Here is a 23543-nt window from a genome sequence, read left to right as displayed (position 1 = left end):
GCGGCCATCATAAATAGGTCGTGTGTGTACACAGCTCTCGAGTTTTGAACTTTGACGATCAATCCTAGCGCCCAACCATCTGGCCGATGATAATTTGCTGTGAAGGCAAGGCTTTTGATAGTTGTAAACCAAGTGTGACAACAAGTGCGGCCGACCACCCATGAACCCATGAAATGCAGGCGGACAGGACTCCTAGTGTGACACAGGCCTTAGTGACGAGGGCCACTCCCCCACTCGACTCGGCGTTAAAGGAGTTGAGCACTGAGAGCTTACCAGCCTAGCCTGGATGCATTTTGGGGACTTCAACTGTGGCCACTGAGGTTGGCTTTCTCTTTGGTGTAATTCAGGTCTGCTAATTAATCTGCTTCAGAGGCGCATCTGCGATGGATGGGCGCGTAGACTTCAACACGATATTTATCAGTCGCTGCAGAGGTAACCAAATAGTCTGTGTCAAATTGAAGGTGAGCAATTGCATAGCCCTATGTGTGTGTGTGTGTGTGAGAGAGAGAGAGAGAGAGAGAGAGAGAGAGAGAGAGAGAGAGAGAGTCTGATCTGTAGATGAGATGGCAGCCAAAAGCAGCTTAGCGGACAATGGAGTTTTCCCAATCAGGGTGATTGATTTGAAAGATACCTTTGACAGCAAGGGAGGAATAGCATTCACTGTGCCAAATGATTGGAGCTTTCACACAATTTCTCATACATGGAGCATGGAGATCCGGAAATTCTCTGAGGAAGTCGGCATTGCAGTGAAGGAGGAGAGAAACTTAGAATATAACCAGGTCTTCAAGCAGAAGAAGCTAGACCATTGCCCTGCTTATTCTCATCTCCTTGAATTTCTAGAGATACTCCGAAGCGATGGGGTGGAGAGGGTTTGGTTTGATGCCTTGTGCATCAACCAGGTTGACAACAGCGATAAGAGTCATGAAATAGTCCACATGGGAGCTTTCTACTTCCATAGCTTGGGTTGCTACGTTGCGGCGCATGGTTTTGGCAGAGGTTTTGGGATGACAGACGACAATCATCGCTTGCCGCGGTGGTTCTCAAGGGTGTGGACATTCCAAGAGTTTCTACTACCCAAGCGGCTCACCTTCGTGGTGGAAATGGGCAGATTGGATCTCCATACGGCCATCAGCATGCTGAGGGCGAGGCATCTGATGGGGAGCTGCGAGTGCAAAGGAGAAGCAGAGAGTTTGCTGTGGGAGTGGGGGTCCGAAGCAATGGCTTGTGAGATCAAGGGCGGTGACACAGCCTATCCTCCTCTAGGTACAAATTGGTTGACAAGGGATATGAGAGATCTTCTGGCAAGGGCTGTGGAGGATGCGGATGCGGTGAGGGCGCTACTATCAAGGGCAGTGGAGGGTGGAGACGAGGTCGAGTTCTGGCGAATAATAGATGGAAATTCAGGAGGCTATAATAGGTGCATGCATGGGCGTTTCCAAAGGATAATCAGATCGGTGAATGATACTGACGAGGAGCTGGAGAAGAGAATGTACCTCATAGATAGAGATACATATATATACGTACTGAGCCGTATGAAGGATGAATCCAGGAAGGATGTGCTTATAACTCAGATGCTGATGCGGTTTTGGGTTGTGTGTAGTGGTGGTCTGCCTGCAATCGTGCGGGAGATTTCCTTACGAGCTTGTTCCAATGACGAAGATAGAGTCCTGTCGGTCCTAGGATTGTTAGGGTTGGATGGAAAACTGCGACAACTTCGAACAGGCCAAACCCTTGATGAACAAATCGTGCAAATGTGCAATGCCATGGCCAAAAACAATCTATGTAATCTCATCACGTTGTGCGCTGCCTTCATGAGACCCTATGTCTCAGCTGCTTCTTCTCGCCAATCACCGTGCCGCGGCCTCTCATGGGCTCCCCATTTTCTAGCACCTCCCGGTAACTATTTGTTAGAATTTGTTTTGGAACAAACAGATTTCCTGCATAGAGCTTTCCGGCTCATTGTGGTCACAGCTGGTATCACGTCAAGAGGATCTCTTTCGCTCACCTGCTACATTCTCAAGGGCAGGCTCCTTCCTCTCTTGCAGCATGCAAAACAGTGCTTAACGGGTTCCAATTTCTTCAATCTGAAGGTCGGGTGTTATGCATGTCTTGACTTACCAGAGTTTGCAGATACGTTTGTGTTAGAGATCATCCATGGCCATGCTCTGTGCTTGAACGCTTCCTCTTCTTTCAATGCTACAGCAAGTTCTGAACTTTCTCTTATCCCTCAAGGGAAAATAAGCCTTGCGCAACATCATGTTGCAGAGAACTACTTTGAAGGTGCCATGAATTTGGACATAGAGGCAAATGGCATGAGATGGGGTACACTCCCAGATACAGTGGAATTCAATGTGTGGCTACTCTTACTAGGAACTATTCGAAGAAAGCTTCCTTTTACTGACTTGAATCGACTGGTTCTTGTGTTCATGGTATGTGTGGGAGAAAGTCGAGAGAACTTGCATAAGATAGGGATAGTTCAACTACTCCCCACTTATACTGAGGTTGAGGGCAGAAGCATACTTCACTTTGATTCATTTCAAATTGCAGATTGCACAATAGGTGAGTTCAGGAAAAGAGATTGGAAGACATGGATAAAGCAGCAGTGTTCAACTTCTCGACGCTAGGCCTACACGTAGCACTAGGCTCTTTTTTTTGTGTTTTAAAAGGCATATGTATTGCTTGCAACAGCATCATCATCATCATGTCTGTCTCTGCTTCTCAGAAGTCGCCGAGGCCCCCATTGCTGGAAGGAAGCGAAGCAGATCATCACCTCAAACTCATTGTGTAACTCTGCGACTCAGGTTTCCTTTATACTGGTGTCTTTCTGTATGCCCAACAGGGGCATTGCTAGGAAGGTGAAAAGTAGGGGTCTTTATCCAGTTGCAAGCCCAGGCATGTGGGATTACATGACATTGTTGCAAGGGCAAAAAATGCATTTTGGGATTGGTAGTCGGGGACTGTTGAGAAGACATGTTGTGGTAGGCACTGCTTTTGCTGGCATGTATGCCAAACGTGGTGTCCTTATGGACGCACAAAATGTTTTTGGTGAGCTTCCTGTAAACTGTTTGGTGGATTGGCCTAAAGGCATGCCCAACAAGGGCAGGGCGAGGAAGATTGGGCTGTTTCAATCTCTCCAAGACTCAAGTGCAATAATCTAGATTGCCTTCTTGTATAACGTCAGATGATGGCATATGCCATGTGCGCACAGAGATTTGTGGTGAGGTTGCTATCGTGGGCTGTTGGGAAAATATTCTGTGCTTGGCAATGCTTTGTTTGACATGTATGGTTTGTGTCTTACAGAGGTAGTTCTTGATAAGCCGGAGGGCCAGAGTTCAATTGATTGCTCGATATGCAGAACAAGGGCATGACAAGGAAGCTGAAGGCTGTTTTCCGCGGATCCGCATAGCAAAAGGAGCGAAAAGCCTGCAGAGGTCAATGTTGGCAGGAGAAGCAATTGGTAAGGATGGAGTTGTTTACAATTGAGAAGAAGTTCTTGCCTGGCTTCCTAACCAGGATGTAGATCAGTATCATGTCTGCATACGCTTGTAGAAGTGGGACAGGCCTTCCCATTGCAAGCAGACCAGTATCATCCTCACCTTGACCTCACTGCCTACCTATGCACCTCGGTTGTTTCTATGCCGACGCCCGTCTGTATGTTCAACAGGGGCAATATTGGGCAGGAAGCTTTAGGCTGTTCTCAGCGGTACTGCAAAGTAATTGGAGTTTTTCTCCGAGTGCCATCTTCACCTATGCTTGCATCTTCAAGGCATGCTGCATTATGCAGCATGGTTGCATGGTTTAATGGTCAGCAACAATGGAGGGTCGGCCCCTCAAGAAGATCATAGGGATGGCAGGCTCCATGCGTAAAGCTTCTGGCAGGAAGGGGTTGCAGAGATTGTAGAGGAGGATTATGCAAAAGCCGCGAGGTGGAGATTGTAGAGAACTTGGATCAGCAAGGCATTGCACCAAACTTTGTGCCTGAATGAGGCAGACGCCGTCGTCTTCATCGCCCCGAGTGCTTACAACTACTTGTCTTCGTTGTGCTTAAGAATGGACAATCCAAGGCAGGATTGGGACACGTTTGGTGCCCGCCCACCCAACGTGTGGGCAGACAAACCTGCCGCTATATTGAGTGCTACTAGTAACTAGAGGTAGCACCATCTGCGTCAGATTGGTGTCTTTTTGAACCTGCACTTCATCAACAAGCCATAGGTGTTTGCGAAATCTCATAACGGGCCCACCAAGTTCGACTCACACGGTAACCATAGTGATACCGACGCACGGGCCCGCTTCTCCGAGCTTGCAGTGGATTTGTGAACCTTACACTGTCCACCTCGTGAGGCCTTCATGCGAGAGGTGTTAGAAGTTGGCACCATTATAATGCTCAAATCAATTATATACATTCCCATCATCATGAAAATGTGCAACCTATGTGAGTCAATACATAGGGACTCCAACCATGATTTTATTAGGGTTTATATTTTGTTTGTATTTTCTTAGCACACCCCTTTGAGCACCACAAAATCCTTTTATGTTTGGCGTACCTTTGCAGTTTGGAAGGCCATTGTATTGTTTTCATGTACGATTGTTGTCACTTGATTTACAATGAGCATCTCTTCGAAGGTTTTTTGAAGCCTATGGTATGTAGAGTTTATGCAGAGCCACACAATATTGTATTTTACAAGCCAATAAACACAGTCACAAACATAGCCTAATTGTAATAATAATAAAAGTTCCAACAAGCTAGGTGATGATGCCTTGAGCTTCTCAATGGCTTTACTTTCTACGGATTGCATTAGTGTGTCATTCCTTTCAAGATCACTCTGCTTCAAGGTAGCTATGGAGTGTGTCAAAAAACATGAAAATCTTTCTAGCTAATCTATTTGTGGAATAACAACAAAAGGGACTAGAAATCTTGGGGTTGTAATGCCACGACACTAAGTGACACAGGGGGCGGGTAAACGGATCGACGGCAAAGGAGACTGGCAGGCATCTCGAGGTAGGCAGGCCCACCCAAAAAATGGGGGCATGGTTGAGGGGCTTGGATTGGAACCCACGACCTCATGCCTCAATGCTTTCAGAAGCATGGGCTAACCACTTCACCCGACGCGCACATTTGAAAGCATATCCATTTTACCTTATGTTATAAATGCAAAACCTGGATTGGCCTAGAACTAAACCTGGATGGGGGCCCTTGGCCGGGTGTAGTTCTTGGCGGGGTTTAGTTTTAACAAGACATCCACGACATTGATCACCTCGACGGTAGCGCATGGAGTTCCCGTCCATTGATCCCATCCCCCCCCCCCCCCCCCGCCCCCTCTCATGCTATGTGTTACTTACATGAGGGTTGTGGTTAGGATTCAATTAGTTGCCTTTAGTAGCTAAGGCAAGTGTTATTTCTCTGTATATTTGATCGCTAGATAATAAATATGTTTTCAAGTATTATCATTGTAATTGACCAAATGATGGCTTTCTTACTAAGAATACTATAATGATTGAGATGTAAGAGACCTCCAATTACACCCATACCAAGCAAAGCTAAGCAAGGATAGTAAACCATGATTAAATGGCTTTCTACAAATGCGATTATGTGTAATCAACAGCACTATAAATCAATAAAGGTATTAATCAATAATAACAAGATTTATCCGTTTATTCAACTATTATTTGAGAATACACAAAGAATAACGACTTAAATGTTTCAAAATCATTATTTGAATGAGTCAAGTTGTAATATTCCACTTTGATCAAATTTATCTCTATTTACCATGGTCGACCACTTCGAGGAAGGTTTGACTAAAACCTTATGAGGAGGTGTGCACTTTTTTGTGCACAAGTTTTAATGTAGATATATCGTAAGGTGCTAGTTTTGTCCTAGAGTTCTAGAGCATGAGTCAAGGAGAGGAAAGGTGAAATTATCCCACATGTATTGGTGCAAGGCTATAGAACTACTTAAAGCTCATTTCATGAACGAATAAACCAAGTATATTTTGCATTACATCTCCCTTGTTTATGGTGAGCTTGTGGTGGCTTAGCAAATACTCAAGATCGTGTTTATGAGTCCAAGTTAATTGATCTTGGAACCTAATTTGCTTGAGTGATAATCTAGCCAACACACACTCACTTGTGTGCACCACGTTTGTCTCTCATCAACCCTAGCTAGCATGATCCCATTCCTATCAAGTGGTATCAAAGCATTAGGCTATGCTAGCTAAGTTTGTTGTTATATTAGCATTCCTTAATTACCATTAGCAAGATCCTTGATTATTAGCTCTCTCTCTCTCTCTCTCTCTCTCTCTCTCTCTCTCTCTCCTAGGCCTAATTAGAGCTCTAATGGCTATCTTGAGCATGCCCTCGAGTCTTGGAACTCTTGGGCCACTACTCTTTGATCATTAGTAGCCTTATTAGTGCTAGGCTTGCTAATTCTTAATTGGGGCCCTTAATCAAGTCATTTTTGTGTCGTATTTCTAGTTGTTTGCATCTCCAATTAATCTCCCTGATTTTGCAATTACTGTGCATTGCTCTCCGCATTCTGAAGTGCTCCTCGCAAGGTTTCTATAGAGCCTTCAAGCTCTGCAATACGAGCCCGAGAGCTCCATTAATTTTATCCTCAATGTTACCTATTATTAGGTGTGTGTGTGTGTGTGTGTGTGTGTTTGGAGCTGTGCTAACTCGGGTTTACCATTCTATTTTTAAGAGCTTCTTACAAGCAAGCAAGCTTGCTTTGTTGGCTAGTGCACTAAAAATAGTGTGTTGACTCGATGGGGTTTGAGGCTCAAAATCGTCCTCCTTTAGGTTGGGCATCACGGGCGGATGCGAACTCTTCATCCAATTTTCCTTTGGGACTCAGTCGGGTCTGCTAGGGACTCTTCATGCGCATAACCGTTTTCACTCACGGGCAGACTCCAAGGTCCATGCAATAGGTTCTAAAGTTCTTTTAGGTCCTCAAAAGAGCATTCCCACGGTGCTGTGTGCTTCAAGACTTTGAGCCACCCCCCAGTGGAGGTCTTTCCCACGACCACGGTTCTACAGAGCTCTGACAAGCAGAGAAGGCATTCCCACGCTATTGCATGCCCCAAGGGCCTCCTATCTCAAGGTTGACTCACACTCCCCTCTAAAAGGACTTCAAAGCTTATTTCAAAGGCCTTCAAAGTGACTTCAAAATTTCAAAGGAAGCTTCAACATTCAGTTTTTCGAGCATTCAAGAAGAGTCAAAAACACATTGAAGCTATCAAACCAAAAGCACTCAAAGGAATCCGAAGTACTTCAAGAGGCTCCATTTGGCTACTTCAAAGCAAAGATTCAAAGCATCAAGCCTTTTCACTATTTGTGACAAGGGGCTTCACCAACGGTGAAGAGGTACTTCACAAAGACAAGAAAAAATCTCTCTCTCTCTCTCTCTCTCTCTCTCTCTCTCTCTCTCTCTCTCTCTCAACTAAATCCAAAACTTTAGCACAATAGTCTTTGCAATAAATATCATAATCTACATTTACGCGGATGATTTTTAAGTCGTGCTTGTGTAAAGAGGTAGACACTAGCTGGGAGAGTCTTATAAGCTAAGACCCCTCTATTGGCGTAATGGAAGAGAAGGGGATTAGGAAATTTGACGGGGAAGGCTTTCACACTTGGCAAACCAAGTTGAAAGGCTACTTAATGAAAAAGCAATTGTGGGGAGTAGTCAAGCCAACAATCATTGATCCAACATCTACTGATGGTGCACACATACTGACACAAGCTATGAGTGCACCAAATCAAGCCAAGGGCGACGAGCAGGCATTAGGAATCATAATCACTGCATTACATGAAATTATGTACACTTTACTGATGATTGTGAAACCTCATCAACTGCATGGGAAGCACTAGAAAAAAACTTTGGATCCAGGACAAAGAAGAGCAAAGTGAGCTTAAAGAAGGATCTATACAAATTAAAAATGGAACATAACGAAAATATTGCAAGCTTGGTCAATCACCTTAAAAGCATGACCACACAACTAGCTTATGTAAACAATGCAATACCAGAGGAGGACAAAATTGCAGTTCTTCTAGCAGCCTTACCACCTAGCTTTGAGCAGATCATGACCATCATTGAGGAGAAGGATCCAAGACCAGATTTCCAAGATGTAATCAACTCTCTAAAGTTTGAGGAGAAGAAGCAAGGGAGGAATGCTACTTCAGGAGGAGGAGCTTTTGCAGTTAACTCTAGTAGCAAAACTTGTTTCAAGTGTGGCAAAGAACGGCACATAGCAAAGGACTGTCTAGCATCAAGACTTGCAGCATTTGCCGGAAAAAGGGTCACCTTCCTTCCAAGTGTTTCAAAAAGGACAGAGGTAGCACTAGCAGAAATCCAAGGCCCAAAGTCTATTTGGCAAAAGACGACAAAGATGAAGATGAAGAAGCAAGTGGTAGTAGCCTTCTAGTCTACGACGATGTTCTCTAGCTTTTGATTTGCCTTTCCCTTCAGTTGTATTTGTTTGGAGATAGCTTGGGCTAGCTTGGTCTCAATTTTATACATCTGTTTGAGGGGAGGTGTTGAGTGTCTCTTGGATAAGAAATAGTTTGTCTCCTAAATTGGGGATGGTCTCCTGGATTGGAGATGTTTCTTTCGATCTTGGATTGGAGTGTGCCAAAGATGTTAGTTTCTTCATTTTCTTCCTTGTCCAAACCCCAAGGGGAGGATTGTAAGGTGTGAGTTTTGTCCTAGAGTCCTAAAGTATGAGTCAAGGAGAGGAAAGGTGAAATTATCCCACATGTATTGGTGCAAGGCCATAGAGCTACTTAAAGCTCATTTCATAAATGAATAAACCAAGTCTATTTTGCATTACATCTCCCTACAAATCCTATTTTTTTGTCCGGGTTTTATAAGCTTTCCATGGTTCAAAACATGTGTACCACGGTTTGCCAAGCAATACGTCACAAAAATTGAGAGGAGCAACAAGAAAATTTTCATGATCAAAATAGCCTTGAATATGTTTGCATAGTTTTCCAATGATCGGTGTAACTTGGGCCTCTTTTTCAATAAAAGCTAATCTTGCTTCAATTTGAGGAACCGTGTCTACTACTTGAATGCAAAAGCGTCTGCCATTTGCATGGATATGAAATTTTTAGTTTCACAATCGTCAAACATTAAGAGAGCGGGATGATCCTTAAGTTGTCCCCAAGCTTTGCATACAACTCTTGGTTTGTCTTTATGTGGTGTCAGAGTGAATTTTCTCTAGGTCATATTGGGTAGGGACCAATGAGTAGAGAAAATCTTAAGGCTAAAAACAAAGATGATACGATGTGGATAGAGCTAATCTAGTGCTCATTGGAGAAGAAAATAAGGAATTGAGATTGATTTGAGAGAAATACTAGAGAATTAGACTGTAGATTAATGTTAATGATAGTAGATAGAATTCAACCGTGCAATCAATAACCTCTTCTTATTAATGATTTTCAAAAATTAAAGTTCATAGCTCGATCATACACGCGAGAGGCCGTGTAGACCTTGATTGTGTATCCCAAAACAAACCCAGTTAATTGATAGGCTCAATCATAAATAGAACAGCATGGTGTTGCCCTATCGTCTTGCAAAACCCAAAACCAATTATAAAACTGCATCAAAATGAAGGCGATAGCCTTCTCTGATGTTAAGAACTCTAGGAAAATGAGCTAGAGGATGAGAAACTTATGGAGTCCTTCTCTTGTCCTCTTCACACACTTTGTTATCTATCCAAAACTGTCCAAAGACACCCACCATCGCCCCCAAGCTCTCCTCCTCTTTTTTGTTTTGTTTTCCTCCAAAAATAGGATAAAAAGTGTGGTCGTTTTGATATTTTAGGCCTCCATGCACAATAAGTAATCATAACCGAATTCAAGCTTCTCTCTTGCCAACCACATGAAGCATCTCCTATGATCCTCATTTGGGTTGTCACAGTGCCATGAGAACCCCAAATCAGCCCAAGAAGGGGTGCCAACAGACCACCGTCACCCATTGCCACAATGTTGGTGATCGATGGCTTGGCTTGGCATTGCTGCCCAAAGAGCACCCACAAAGCACATGGTGGCGAGAAGACCCATCCGCCATAGTTAGGGAGGAGAGGGTACATATACTATGCGCTTCAAAGTAAAAATCTTTCCTACACCACGTGTGAGCTTGTTGAGGTGAAGCCCCCACTTTGAAATCCATAAAGCCCCAAAAACTCGTACCAAAGTGACCCCAAAAAGGGTATTTTGCCCATAATCGGTCAATTTTGACCCAATTTGAATGCAGTAAAGTTTGAATCGACCTGAGCTTGATGACTATCATCAAAGAATCAGATTGGGCCCATATTTCAGCCAAAATATTAATCATGAAACCTATCTAGCATGCATTCAAAGTCCCCCGAAACCTGTAAATGGAGCATTTTGAGTTGTATCGAGCTTGTTCTGGATTTTATTGGAGCCCATAGACATCCAACACAATCACAAAAATGAATTCCATCCAAGTAGCATTGTTTCCATCTAAAATTTCATCCAACCACTTTCTTCTAGCCTCATCTAGCAGACACATCAAGCACTTTTCCGAACCGACTCTATGCAAACCATCGCATTGGGTGTAAACTTGGCATAAAATCCTTTAATCAATCAAATGGCATACATTTAAGCAAAATCTTGATTTATTGAAAAACCCAGAATACCTTGTGAGCTTAGTTTTTCACACACTGCCTACAAAGTGGCCCGACATTCACCCCCTCTAATCCTACACAGCCTCTGGCATGTGCTAGCTTTAGAATTCATCCAAATAAAAATTCCCAACCAAAAAATCATCTTCACCATCAAGATCATGATCTTCAAGAATATGTGGGATTAATCAAAATTGCTACATCCCACTCATACAGTTTAACACGCTTCCTAGAGATTGGAACCTTCAATTGTATACCATTCGATTCACACAACCTATAAGTAGCATTGGGAAAAGCATGTTTAACTCCATATGGGCCAAACCACCGCTTAATCGTCTTTTGCATGGTTGTATACGGGTTATCCAAACTAATATCATAGACTAAAACCTAATCACCCTCTTGAATACCACTTTGCTTTAACTTGTGGTGCTTTAATGCTACTTGTTAAAAGCATTCTTTTTGTCCAAACAAGCATTCTTTAACTTTGTCTTTGTTGTTTCAATATCCTTGCTTCTCTTCTCTAATTGAAGAATCCTCAAAGCAAGAAAATATTCTCTACTCAATCCTGCCAAGGCAATACACTCCATGTGACCACTGCCTCCTCTGTAGGCATAATATCCATACATCAATTCTATTGGCATAAAGCCTATAAATGTGATGTGTGTAGCATGATCCACCCATAGGGCATAAGGCAATAATCAAGACCAATTCCCCATTTGAACTTTGCATTTAGCCAAAGGTTTGCTGATGGGAGGATGTCCCTCTCATTCTTACCATTCCCTTATGTGTTGTATGCAATACTAAGGTTTCTTTGATACCCATGTGAGTACAAATTTCTTTAACATCCAATTCTCCTGTATTGTTAGTAATCTTGCCAACACATCTATACTTGCATATTACACCATCAAGCAAGAACTTGCATACTTCAGTTGCAGCTTTAATGCTCAAACCTCTTCTTTTCCGTGATTTGTTAAATCCTCCTGGACAAGTATAATGTATCTCATCTACCATAAATGTGAGGTGTCGCAGAAACAGCCGGCCAGATGGTTGGCAAGTGGGGGGGAGAGAGAGAGAGAGAGAGAGAGAGAGAGAGAGAGAGAGAGAGAGAGAGAGAGAGAGAGAGAGAGAGAGAGAGAGAGAGAGAGAGAGTTTAGAGGTGGTTGGTCCAAGAGAGAACTGTGGGCGATTGAAAGGTAGAGGGTGGCCCATGCAACAGGGAAACGGGGAGGTGGGTAAAAGGATTGGTGGGCATGTTAATGGAAATGAGAGTATAAAACAAAGCAAACAAAAAAAAATGCCTGATGTTATGATAAAAGCGCGGCATATTATGCAAGCCAAGGAGAGACACGTGGCATGATGCACGGCTGAATGATTAAGCTTGAGATAGAGCTAGCGGAGGCCCAAGCAAAGCTGCAACAATATGCCTCCTTGTATGGACCTAGACAAGGTTGGTCCTTTGCAACAAGGACTTGCAGACCAGTCTTTTGAGCTCAGAAATACTAAGTTCTAGATAGATGACCTACTCAATGAGCTAGCACAATCATTGACTTAAGCAACCACTTCACTTCCACCTGTCTATTTTCTCAAGAAGCCAATGTGTTGTATCACATTTTTTGTAATCTCAAAATTGCATTTTGTCCTCTCATCTCCCCCTTTTTGTATTCTCGAAAAGAAATCGTGTTATATCTAACTATAATTGCGAATCTTATTACAGAAGTGTTTGTAAAACTTGAGAGAGAGAGAGAGAGAGAGAGAGAGAGAGAGAGAGAGAGAGAGAGAGAGAGAGAGAGAGAGAGAGAGAGAGAGAGAGAGAGAGAGAGAGAGAGAGAGAGAGGTGTGAACATCAAGTAGCATAACATTGTATTCCATCGCGTACTATTATCAAAATGAGAAAAAGTTACAAGGCTTAAGTCACAAATCATCGTCAACGTCAAACACACCAACCATATCGTCTACTTCATCCATGTCTGAGCATTCCAATGCTATCTCCCATTCCATATGATCATCATCGTCAACTTTTATAGTAATAGATTCATGGGTTTTGAAGACACCATACTGCTTTTGTGCTGCTCTTGTTGCAATGTTTACTGGCTTATGGATAAGTCTCATGTTGCAAAAAACATACACCAAATCAAAATCCGGTTTAGGATGAAGCCGGTTTTGTATTTTGGCATGCATAAAGTCAAATGCGGACTAGTTTCTCTCATAGCCTCCACTTGATGTTGCAACTGATAAAACCCTTACTACAATGTGTTGCAGCTCCACCTTTTCCCCACCATACTACTTCCACCATAGATGCACACTTGTTTTGACAATGGCATCTATATGCCATGGATCCTGAAACAAACCAATTATGTTAGCATAATCAACTCACTAATGAAAAGCTACTTTTCCATCCTCCTGTTCCAAGCATTGGGAGCACACTGGTTTGAAGACGGTCATGAATTCTTTGTTGGCAGACTGTTGATGCATTGGAATTTAGGATCCAATACAAATGCCGCACCATGCAGCATTGTATGCAACTTCACCCATTGCTTGTTGGCAACTGCGATTATGAGAGCTGTGATTATGGCAACTTTGTCCTTTGCACCAAAACCAACATGCTCTCTTACCTTGCGTAAGACCTCCGACATATACCAATAAATTTGGCCAAAGATAAAAGAGTCGTTGTCAACAGTTTGCAAAATATCTACAAATGGTTTCGCCAAAGTGACAATCCTCTCTACATTAAAACTGGCAAGTTGACAAGCTGTGCACATCTTGTAGCTAAATCCTGATAGCTAGGATACTTGTTGAGCCATACATCCCATCATCTATCAGCTACAATTTTAATCAATGCAGGCTTCGCTTCTTACAATTTTGATAGAAATTGGCAACAAATTTTTTTATAAGTACTTTTTTTTATATTGAAAGCTCTTTCATTCAAAAGATGTTTCGATCGAAAGATATTTCAACTGAAAACAAAATATTTGGGCATTCGGAGATTATTTGGTATTACGACATATAAGAGCATTTTATACGTATAATTTTTAGGAAGCCGGCGTATAAATGCAACCCAACTCTCAACAAGTATCCAAACCTATTTACATGAGCTTGCATTCACGCTTTTTCATACTTGGCAACATAGAGAATGTCATTTTCTTCAATCCTTTAAGCTATAAAGGGAGTATCTCCTTGGTTACACAGAGGCTTCAAAACCAAAGCCTGGAAGGAAAAAATGATGCATATATTAAATTGTTTCACCTTCCAATGCACAAAGAATCGATTCAGTGTTACAAAGTAGAATAGCTCGACCGACAATAATCCACATAAGGAAACGATGCTATAGAGCTCACATGCCATCCAAGAGTGTTGAATACTAGTAACTCTGTCCTTTTTATGGTCTGAGGTTTAAAGAGAAATTTGGGCTCAAACTGCATGAGAAATATGGAGATATTAAAATAATGACAAATTGCCAGCATCTTCATTACCTCTCCAACAGCACGCTACCACTATAAATTCAACCATTTTGTATTCGCTTGTGCAATAATGATTCTTCTTGCGCAATATATTGCACAAAAAGATACATTAAGGGATTGATTTCTAAAACTTCCAAACCACAGAGGCATTCAAGGTACTGAATAGATATTAGCCCCATAACTAGGACTATCGAAACTGACAACATGAGAGGAACTAATCGAGATAAAGATAAACATGGTGGCTGCCAATGCGCCAAAATTGTAAAAAGCCCAAATTGTTATCCTTGCAAGGATTTCTAAGTTAAGCAGTGCAAGATAAATACAACTCTTGCAGAAGCCTTAAGAAGGAACAGGACGATTAAAACTGGCAAGACTCTGAGGATATGGACAACAAGCACTATAAAACCCAATCATACAAGTCCACACTGCACAACAGATAATGCACAATTTCTTTGTGGAAAAGACCTTGATTAATGCTCATATAGCCGTTTGGAAAGAGGAGACCTAGACATTCCCTATGCACATGGGTGAAAGAATGTACAAGTAGTATCAGTTTTTCCACGTTTTGGTGGTACCATCGATAGCTAAGAGAAGGAGGGAACTTTAGTTTTTTCGAATTTGTAGAAGGGAGAGAAATTTCCCCCCTAAGGAGAGAAATTTGTACAAGGGATATAAATTTCCCCCTATTTTTTGTATACATGCGAGTAATCATTAGACGAAGTTCGGGTCCTTCTCCCATTAATCATGTTTTTGCGTCCCCCATTAATCCACCTGTCGGGTCTCACTTACATGTGTCATACCATCTTTGCTACCCCCTTCCTGCCTTCCCTCTTGTCAAGCGTTTTCATGCTCACTCATCCCTCTATTGTCTTACCCCATTTTTTGTGCACAGAGATGAGTGCTGCCACCCCCAGGAGGAACACCTCCTCCAAGATGAGCAAGAGACCCTCCGAGGATGCCAACTATGTCATGCATATGCCTTCACCGCCTCCAGAGCAAGGTGAAGCCTCCATACAAAAATGGCTTCCCCGACAGCATAGTCCGATTCTCAAAAGGTATTGTTCTCTTCTTTCATGTCTGCTACATCCACATATTCTTATGACACATCTCCTCCATTGGCTTTTGTTTACATAATGTTACCATGTCGGTGCATGCATGCAGGGCCTCTAGAATTAGTGTTTGCTTATTCTCTTTTTTATTGCCAACGTCATTTTAGTACCCTAAGCTCTCCCAATTTTTCTACTTAGTTGTTGAGCTACATGCTGAGTATGGCTTGAGCCTAGAGGGAAAGCTGGCCCAAAGACCTTCACCAACCAAGATGTTCCACCTAAGCAGTAGTTAACCGTCTTCAAATATCCCAAGAAGAAGAACTCAAAGGTCTTCCTACATATGGTGCAAGATCATCTCTACAATGCTTGCCAACTTTTGTATTAGAAAGTGTACCAAGATGACCCCTCTAACGGGGAGCTAATGACAAAGTCTGCTAGGGGATTTGCCTATGAGAATTATGCAGCAGCTTAAGAGAAACCCAAAAGTCACAAGATTGTGTGGGCAGTGGTGGGTGGTATGGTCCTAGAGAATGTAAAGGCCCGAAGGGGAGGGTTGGATTGCAAGGTGAACAAGTTATTCTCCGATTATGGTGTGTCTGTCTTACATGGACAAGTGGAGTATGATGTTGACACCTATGGCACGACACTATCCAATCACCCTGTAAAAGCGGGCGAGGTTACATCCCAACCTCTATACATAGATTGGGTGCATAAAATTTCCGAGCATCTTGATGGACAAGTTCATATTGCTAAGGTGTATTTTGCTTCTGTTCAATTGGTCTTAACAAAAAAGAGGGATTTGCGTTGGGGTAAAGGCGGTGTGCCTCCTTACTCCACTCGGACATGCCAGAGAGACGTCCGACCGCCCATTACTTGTACACACCTTAATTTTTACTAGATAGAAGAATAGGGGACTCTCTCACGCACATTGTGTTGAGCTTATGCACCCACATCCTGTTCTCTCTCTCTCTCTCTCTCACTCCTCGCTCTCTACACACGCAGTGCATTTGTGTACTCACAATGGGTATCAGAGCGTGAATACGGTGCATGTGGAGCTGCATTTGTGCACTCACAATGGGTATTAGAGCACGAATACGGTGCATGTGAAGAGAGAGAGAGAGAGAGAGAGAGAGAGAGAGAGAGAGAGAGAGAGAGAGAGAGAGAGAGAGAGAGAGAGAGAGAGAGAGAGAGAGGGAGGGAGGGAGAGAGGGAGAGAACACATGATGTGGGTGGAGCAGCTCAACACAATGTGTGTGAGAGAGCCCCTTATTCTTCTATCTAGTAAAGAATAAGATGTATACAAGTAATGAGCGGTCAAACACATTGCCTTTACCCCAACAATATCCCACTTAAAGGTGAATGCAGTGCGTGTACATAGAGTAAGAAGGGCGGGAGAGAGAGAGAGAGAGAGAGAGAGAGAGAGAGAGAGAGAGAGAGAGAGAGAGAGAGAGAGAGAGAGAGAGAGAGAGAGAGAGAGAGAGAGAGAGAGAGAACACATGATGGGGGTGGAGCAGCTCAATACAATGTGTGTGAGAGAGCCCCTTATTCTTCTATATAGTAAAGATAAAGGTGTGTACAAGTAATGGGCGGTCGAACATTTTTGTGTGTCCAACCAGAGTAAGAGGCACACCCCCTTTACCCCAACTACCTGCAAGTGGTTAGACCACTTATAGGTGTATGGAGCTCATGCATGTTCTTAGACTACTTAACAATGCCTAGACCGGTTGCAAGTTCTCATAGCCCTAACAAGAGCTAAGACCATTCATATGTATGTTCTTGGACACTTGTTGCAAGGGCTCATACCACCTAGATTGCAAGTTCTCATCGCACCAACAAAAGCTAAGAACATCCACATGCATGTTCTTGGCCACTTGCAAGGGCTCACACCACCTAGTAGTGTTAAGACAACTTTCAAGTGCTTAGACCAATGGTAGGACTTACATGCAAGTACACAGAGTAATTGCAAGTGCTGAGACCACTTGCATGTGCTAAGACCACTTGCAAGGGCTCACACTTGCATGTGCTAAGTGGACTTACACGTGTTTATGCAGGTGTTAAGACCACATACAAGCACTCAGACTACTTGAAGGTGCTAAGATCACTTGCAAGGGCTCAAACTTGCAGGTGCCAAGACCACTTATTACAAGTGCTCATACCATTTTCACGTGATAAAACCACTTGAAAGGGCTCAAACTTGCAAGTGCTAGGACCAAGTGCTCAAACCACTTGCATCAGGTGCTCTGACCACTTGCAGGTGCTAAGACCACTTGCAAGATCTCATACCACTTGCAAATGCTACCACCATTTAGAAGTGCTTAGACCACTTGGGATTGCTAAGACCATTTGGAAGTGCTAAGAGCATTTGGAAGTTCTTGAAATCGCTAATGTTTTTTTTCCATTATGTGTAGGATTCGATTAAGGAGGTGGATTGTGTGATATGTGAGCTGAGGAGACAGGCCTCCTTCGTGAAGGAGGCCTGCACCTTCTTGAAGAGAGAGGGTAGGGCACTTCTAGTGCCTACCCCACCTTCCAAGTCTATCTTAGGTACATACATTGTCCTGATTGTGTGGTGGATCTTGTGTTGCCTGTGGCAACTTCTTGTTAAGAAAACATGCGGCCGAAGTTTATTATCTGCCATGTGCCCACAAGCACCACCTTTTTTCTTGCTGTTTGTGTGACCGGGCCCAAGTGCATTGTCTTGGATATCAATGGGAGATACATGTTGTAGCAAGATGTTGGGCACTTGGGAATGCATATGAGGAGTCCATAGGTTAGGCATGCCTCTCTCATAAAACATGAATCATGCTACTTTTGATATGTATAGTAATTGTCTGTTATGCCTCAGGTGAGCCAAAGGCTAGCGAGGGGGCTTCCGCTTCCACCTTGTTCATGGCACATGCATGATGTGGATGAGCCCTTTGATGTGGATTCCTTGATGAGGAAATACAAAAACTTTGAGGGTTGTAGTTGGTCTATGAATGCTGGAAAAAGTGATGAGCTTGGAGATGTAGAAATCTTGAAGGAGGCACGTGGTTTTGCGAGCATGCAAGGTAATATTGGTCATTTTCTACATGTTTTCCTCGTATCCATGGTCAATGTGCACCTAAATTGATTTCCTATTGCCAACGCAGGTATTGATGTCAATAAGCCATTTAGTTAGATTGCTGCTCCAACTAGAGAGCCAAGCCGTACCGATAAGGGTGTGCAATCTGAAGAGGAGAAGTTGGACCTAGACATGGAAGAGACTCTCTAGTTTGTTGCAAGAGAACTGTGGAAGAAGAGGAAAAGGCTTATGGAGGATGGGATTCCTCGACACCCCAAGAAAAGTACTAACCCACTTTCCCCCAGAACCCAAGTGTGCAAGAAGCTTTAGCTTCTTGTAACTTTGTAGCTTTTTGTTCATGTTGTCATATTATTTCATGGCATTATAATATATAAGTCCTTTGTCTTAGTGTCTATGGCATGTCTTAAGTTCATTTTTTAACCAAATTAATTGTTGTGTAGTTAAAATTCAAGTTATTGGCTCAAAGACCCTTCAACCTATTCACGAGGTAGAGCACATTGAGCACTACCCTCCATGCTAATAGTTTTGATGCTTCATTGAATTCTATGACTTGGATTCCTCTAGATGTCTCAATGCCGTACTTTTTTGTATTCTTTGAGGATGTGAACATCACCTACTACCTACGACATGATGCAAAGTTGTTCTTGGTAGCGTTGAGTCAGGTTGCAGAGATGCTTGTGTGGACCTCACATGTAGGACAAAAATTGGAGTCTTCCATGGATAAGTGCCTGTCTCAAGCCAAAAAATTCTTGAGTGGATGGCTCTCACAAAATGACTTCCATGTTAGCAGTTGATTCTTTGATAATCCTCCCAGAAAAATGTTCTTTAAAAATTTGGATAACTTTTGACATCTCTTCCCAAAGCTCAATAAGTCAAACACACTTGTGCTAGATGACTCCTTGTAAAAAATGTACTTTAATAATCCTTCATGCTATGTAATTATGCATGAATTGGAAGTCAAAATGAGGGGAAATGGGAAAAATTCCTAAAAGAGGACGTGGCGAGAGTTTGTGATGTAGTGGGCAAAAAGTGAAGACAAAGAAAAAACTGTCAAAGAGTGCCCTTTTGATGCCAGAGAAGAGTCTTTGCAACAGTGGAACTGCACTATTGTTGGAGACAATGTTGGTAAAAGGAGAAATATTCAAGCTCCCATCTTACCAAAGGTAACTACTGAGGACCAAGACCGCCTCTAGCCCCTACACTCCTTGTGTAGCTAACTTCCATGACACCAAGCTCCCACTCACTATGTAGCTAATTGCCAATACTCCCTGTAATACATACAAAAGTAAATAAATGTGGTTTTGAAAAGTTATTGTATCGATCTTAAAGTGAATTTCAAGTGGTCTGTAGTACTTGTCAAGTGGTCTTAAGGTACTTTTCTTAAGACTGAAAGTGCTTGACAAGTGGTCTTAAAGTGCTTTGCAAATGGTCCAAGAGTACTTTGCAAGTGGTCCTAGAGTACTTTGCAAGTTGTCCTAGAGTGCTTTGCAAGTGGTCCTAGAGTAGATAAAAGCAGGGGGCATGTCATCCAAAAGGACGTCGATATCATCATGCCCATTTACCTTGTTGTAGAAGATTCCCTAAACGACAAATGAGTTTTCCTAAATATGGTGCCATTCATCCCTTTCATATTTTATGGTCAAGTGCTTGGTGTTAGTGCACTTCAAGAGGTAGAAGTCTTCACCTGGCTCTTTTGCATTCACTACAAAGTTCTGGCCAACCATCAAGACATCACTCATGTCGTCATGGTGGCCAGCGTACATGGGAATTCCTAGTAACTCTTTATCATTGGATGCTTCATTGTTGATTTCATCATTGATAGTGGGTTGTATCCGCAATTATTCCCACCCCTCGACGTGGTCTTTGATTACACGTCTCCTCCATTTGCCTTTCATGCATGCATGGCAAAAGCAGGACAATGGTATGTACCTTAGCCCGTGCATATCTGATTGACTGTAGCCATTGACGTAGTGGAAGGATGGAGAGACCCTTGATTTGCATGCAATCCCACTCTTTGTCTTTGTCTACATCATTGAGCTTGACCTCCCAGAACATACAATCATCCCTACCAATGGAAATTATTTTTGGAGGGTTGTGTTGAGGAATGCAACTACACTTGAAGTGTTATGTAACACCGATCCATTAGATTTCAAGTGCTCATGTGTGAGAGCTCTTTTGAGCACTTCACCAGCCCCCTCGTGCTTGCCCTTCCCATGGCCAGATGCAAAGAAATTGTGAATCATCTCAATACCTATCATACTGGATTATTAGGTTACAAAATAGAATGAAAACCTTGCTTTGAATTATGAAACAACACCATCAGACCACACTCAGTGTCATTTGATAGTGCATCCTTGAACTTTCAGCCACTCATTATGCAAAGAAAGCAGTGCTGCAAAAATAAAGTGTCATAGATTTCTTCATCAGAGATGTGGACGTGGGTCGTCTTCTGAATGGCACCAAGCGCATCACGTAAGTACAAAATGTGAACCAATATTGTCACTTGCTTTGAATACCAATGCATTGACTGAATCTCATTATGCACCTTGAAGGAGTACTTCTCTGAAAAATCCACCACTGATACCACTACATTGCTTGGAATGTTAGGGCCAAATACTCTTTGATTTGTTGAGCTTGCCATTTGTACTTGTAATTGTGCTAGATGAAGTTTCCCAATTTGCCTTCAAGCAAGGAAGTGAAATTCCTCGGGCTGACTTGGCGAACTACAAGATCTTTTTGAGTTTTTGTTTGACCTTTCTCTTGCACTTCCTGTGCACAAACATTGTCAAAAATCTTGATGATAATCGTAGAGATGCCATTGTTTTTTTGGTGTGGACACAATGAGAATTGTTTAATGCCACAATACTTGCATGTTTTCAAAAGACATTTTCTACGAAGATAAACATAGTCAATGGATTTTGGGCACAATACAAACTGCCACGTCTGTTAATCTTGGAAATGTGGAATTGGATGAGTAGCGTGCATTGTGTTTTTTCATCATGGGGAATGCAAACAAGGCAATTGCACTTGCATGACTGTCCATGTAGCCCATATCTTCCATGGCACAACTAATTGAGGGCTTCCTTGAAGTACACAAGCTATACATGGTATTCAAAACAACAAGGGTTGCGGTCCTTCAACTTGCATACAAAGTATGGCGTTAGACCCTCAAAACATATGGGGGATGCTTATGTCTAGATGAGCCTCTCGGAATTGCATATATAAGTCTCTATGTGAAACAAAAGACACATTTAGAAACACTATCAAGCATTATAAATTACTTTCAGGCAATCTATAGCATTGTTAAGCATTAGGATGCACTCTTGCAGTATAAATCACTGTGAAGCACTAGGCTCCATTGGCAAGAACAATTTGGAAAACTTATAATTACTTGTTCAGCTCTTGGACGCACTTAGAAGCACTTAGAAACACTTAGCATCACTTAGAAGCACTTAGAAACACTTGAGGCACTTAGAAGCTATCAGAAACACTTAGAAGCATTAAGCACTTAGACGCACTTAGCGACACTTAGAAGCACTCACAAGCTCTGGGAAACACTTAGAAGCACTTAGAATCACTAAGCACTTGAAGCACTATGAAACACTTAGAACAACTTGGAAGCACTTAGAATCACTTAGAATCACAACAATGAAGCTTGGAAGCACTTAGAAGCTCTATGAAGCACCTAGAAGCCCCGAGGGATTCACTCTATATACAAAACGGGACGCCATCTGCTAGCGGACAACTTTTATAAAACCCCTATATACAACTCATATTAGGGAATATGACCCCCCTTTCTACGCTTATACAAAAATCAAGAAAGAAAACTATCATACCCTTATCTTACATATAAAATTTAGGTCTCACATGATCTAACTAAGTAAAACTAGTCAAAGAGTGTGTAGCATAGTGACTGACCATGTACTAAGGAACCACTTCTATTGATAACTAGACGTACCCTCAATTTTTCTAAGTTTGAAAAACTATGTGGCCGATCAGCCTGCACTCTGGCTACTCATCCAATTATGACCCATCCAAAGATGGTGTAAATCAACCCTTGACCTGCTCCAAATCAGCCCTTGTCTATGATCGGCTTGATGCAAAAAAGGTTGCATTGCTTCCTTATTGTAATTACTGTCATAAGATTTAGGTCTTTGTCCACCACTTCCACGTCTGTGAAAACATTGTTTGCCAAACTTGCTGCCTCTTGATCCATATGCACATAGCAACCTTCAACAAGGTGAGAATGCTTGTACCAAGAGGAGATTATTAGTGTCTGTGTTTCAAGCATATACTTGACAATGAAAGTGTCAAGAGCAATCTCGCAACATATGCCATCTGTTTCTTTCACATACCACCCTCGATCAAGAAGCTTATCACACAAGAGGGAATCAAATGATTTGCAGAGCAGCATAGTTTTAGCAACACGTACATTGCAGGTATGAAATAACTCAACAAAGAGACCAACAGGACAGAAATTTGCAAGTTTCACCAATTTAGTGGGTACAGAGTTTCAAAGAGACCTCGGAACATCCCTATAGAGCCTGCTCCTCATTGCCTCACTCATTGTTGTGTCGAGAACGGGCCAATCCATGGAGTTCCAGTTGGTTGGTAGGGAAACCGTCACAAACACTCCTCTCTGATTCCTTTGATTGAGTTGGTAGAAATGGTCATAGAAGAAAATACCTTCGTCTGCAAGGCTTTTGCTAGTTCTTCCCGCATATTGCAAAACCCCAATATGAGCATGGGTCACAGAGATGAGACCTATAATGCACTCCAATGGCTCCCATTCCTCGTATGAGGAAGGATAAACATTTGTGAATGTAAAAGAATAGAAATAAATACAAACATCTATATAGCATAATTAAATATCTCTAATAAGAGAAGAAAAAAATAGATTCACATTTGAAATGTAAGATAACATTCATAGAGGAGTGCTAAATAATTAACTCACAGTTGCACCATGGATTATGCACCATGGAGACATCGTGGCCGTTAGCAATCACATCCGAGTGAGTGAAAACATGTTGAACAAAGACCGCTTTCACAATCTTCTTACCAACCTTGACTTTGAAATCCAGAACTCTTGCTTTTCATGCTAAACAAAACTTTTCATTTGCCTTCGAGATTTTTCTCCTTCTTGGCTTCATTATCACTTTGTCTATCTTATTTGTTTGATGCAAAATAGTAGCCGATACGCCATCTGTTCACAAGATATTCCACAAGGAATATATGTTATGTTTGGCATGGCAAATGAGTATAAATTCAAGTAAGGCCGCCAAGATATCCCTAGCACAATTAGAAATCTGTTTGGTGACCAAGATGCTGGTTC

At 42.3% G+C, this 23543-nt stretch overlaps 1 protein-coding gene and 1 pseudogene across 5 annotated transcripts; both read left to right on the top strand.

Annotated features, from left to right (window-relative positions):
• Nucleotides 1–214: 214 nt before the first annotated feature.
• LOC147439775 (uncharacterized) lies at nucleotides 215–4636 on the top strand. 5 transcript variants are annotated; one of them, XR_015184640.1, is made up of 3 exons: nucleotides 215–432; nucleotides 559–3217; nucleotides 3301–4636. XR_015184640.1 is itself a non-coding variant. In XM_086485543.1 (2 exons), the coding sequence occupies exons 1-2, from the start codon at nucleotides 384–386 to the stop codon at nucleotides 2622–2624; spliced, it is 2103 nt and encodes a 700-aa protein (XP_086341669.1). In that variant the 5' UTR covers nucleotides 215–383; the 3' UTR covers nucleotides 2625–4636. The 5 variants fall into 5 exon arrangements, 4 of the variants coding, with proteins under 4 accessions (XP_086341669.1, XP_086341668.1, XP_086341671.1 ...); XM_086485543.1 differs by having other exon boundaries at nucleotides 571–4636; XM_086485542.1 differs by having other exon boundaries at nucleotides 559–4636.
• On the top strand, nucleotides 3815–4709 carry LOC147439774 (putative NADPH:quinone oxidoreductase 2; annotated as a pseudogene).
• The last annotated feature ends 18834 nt before the right edge of the window (nucleotides 4710–23543 follow it).

This window comes from Adiantum capillus-veneris, chromosome 16, assembly GCF_014529385.1.
Source record: "Adiantum capillus-veneris isolate H3 chromosome 16, ASM1452938v2, whole genome shotgun sequence".
In the NCBI taxonomy this organism is placed as follows: Eukaryota; Viridiplantae; Streptophyta; class Polypodiopsida; order Polypodiales; family Pteridaceae; genus Adiantum; species Adiantum capillus-veneris.
Note: the sequence above shows the minus strand (reverse complement) of the source record. Positions and strands in the feature narration are given on the sequence as shown.

Excerpts from the sequence above, each read along its gene's own strand:
- LOC147439775 (XM_086485542.1), top strand. The coding sequence starts at position 384 with ATGGATGGGCGCGTAGACTTCAACACGATATTTATCAGTCGCTGCAGA. Across the intron at positions 433-558 it reads ATTTATCAGTCGCTGCAGAG|ATGAGATGGCAGCCAAAAGC; the intron begins GTAACCAAATAG and ends TCTGATCTGTAG.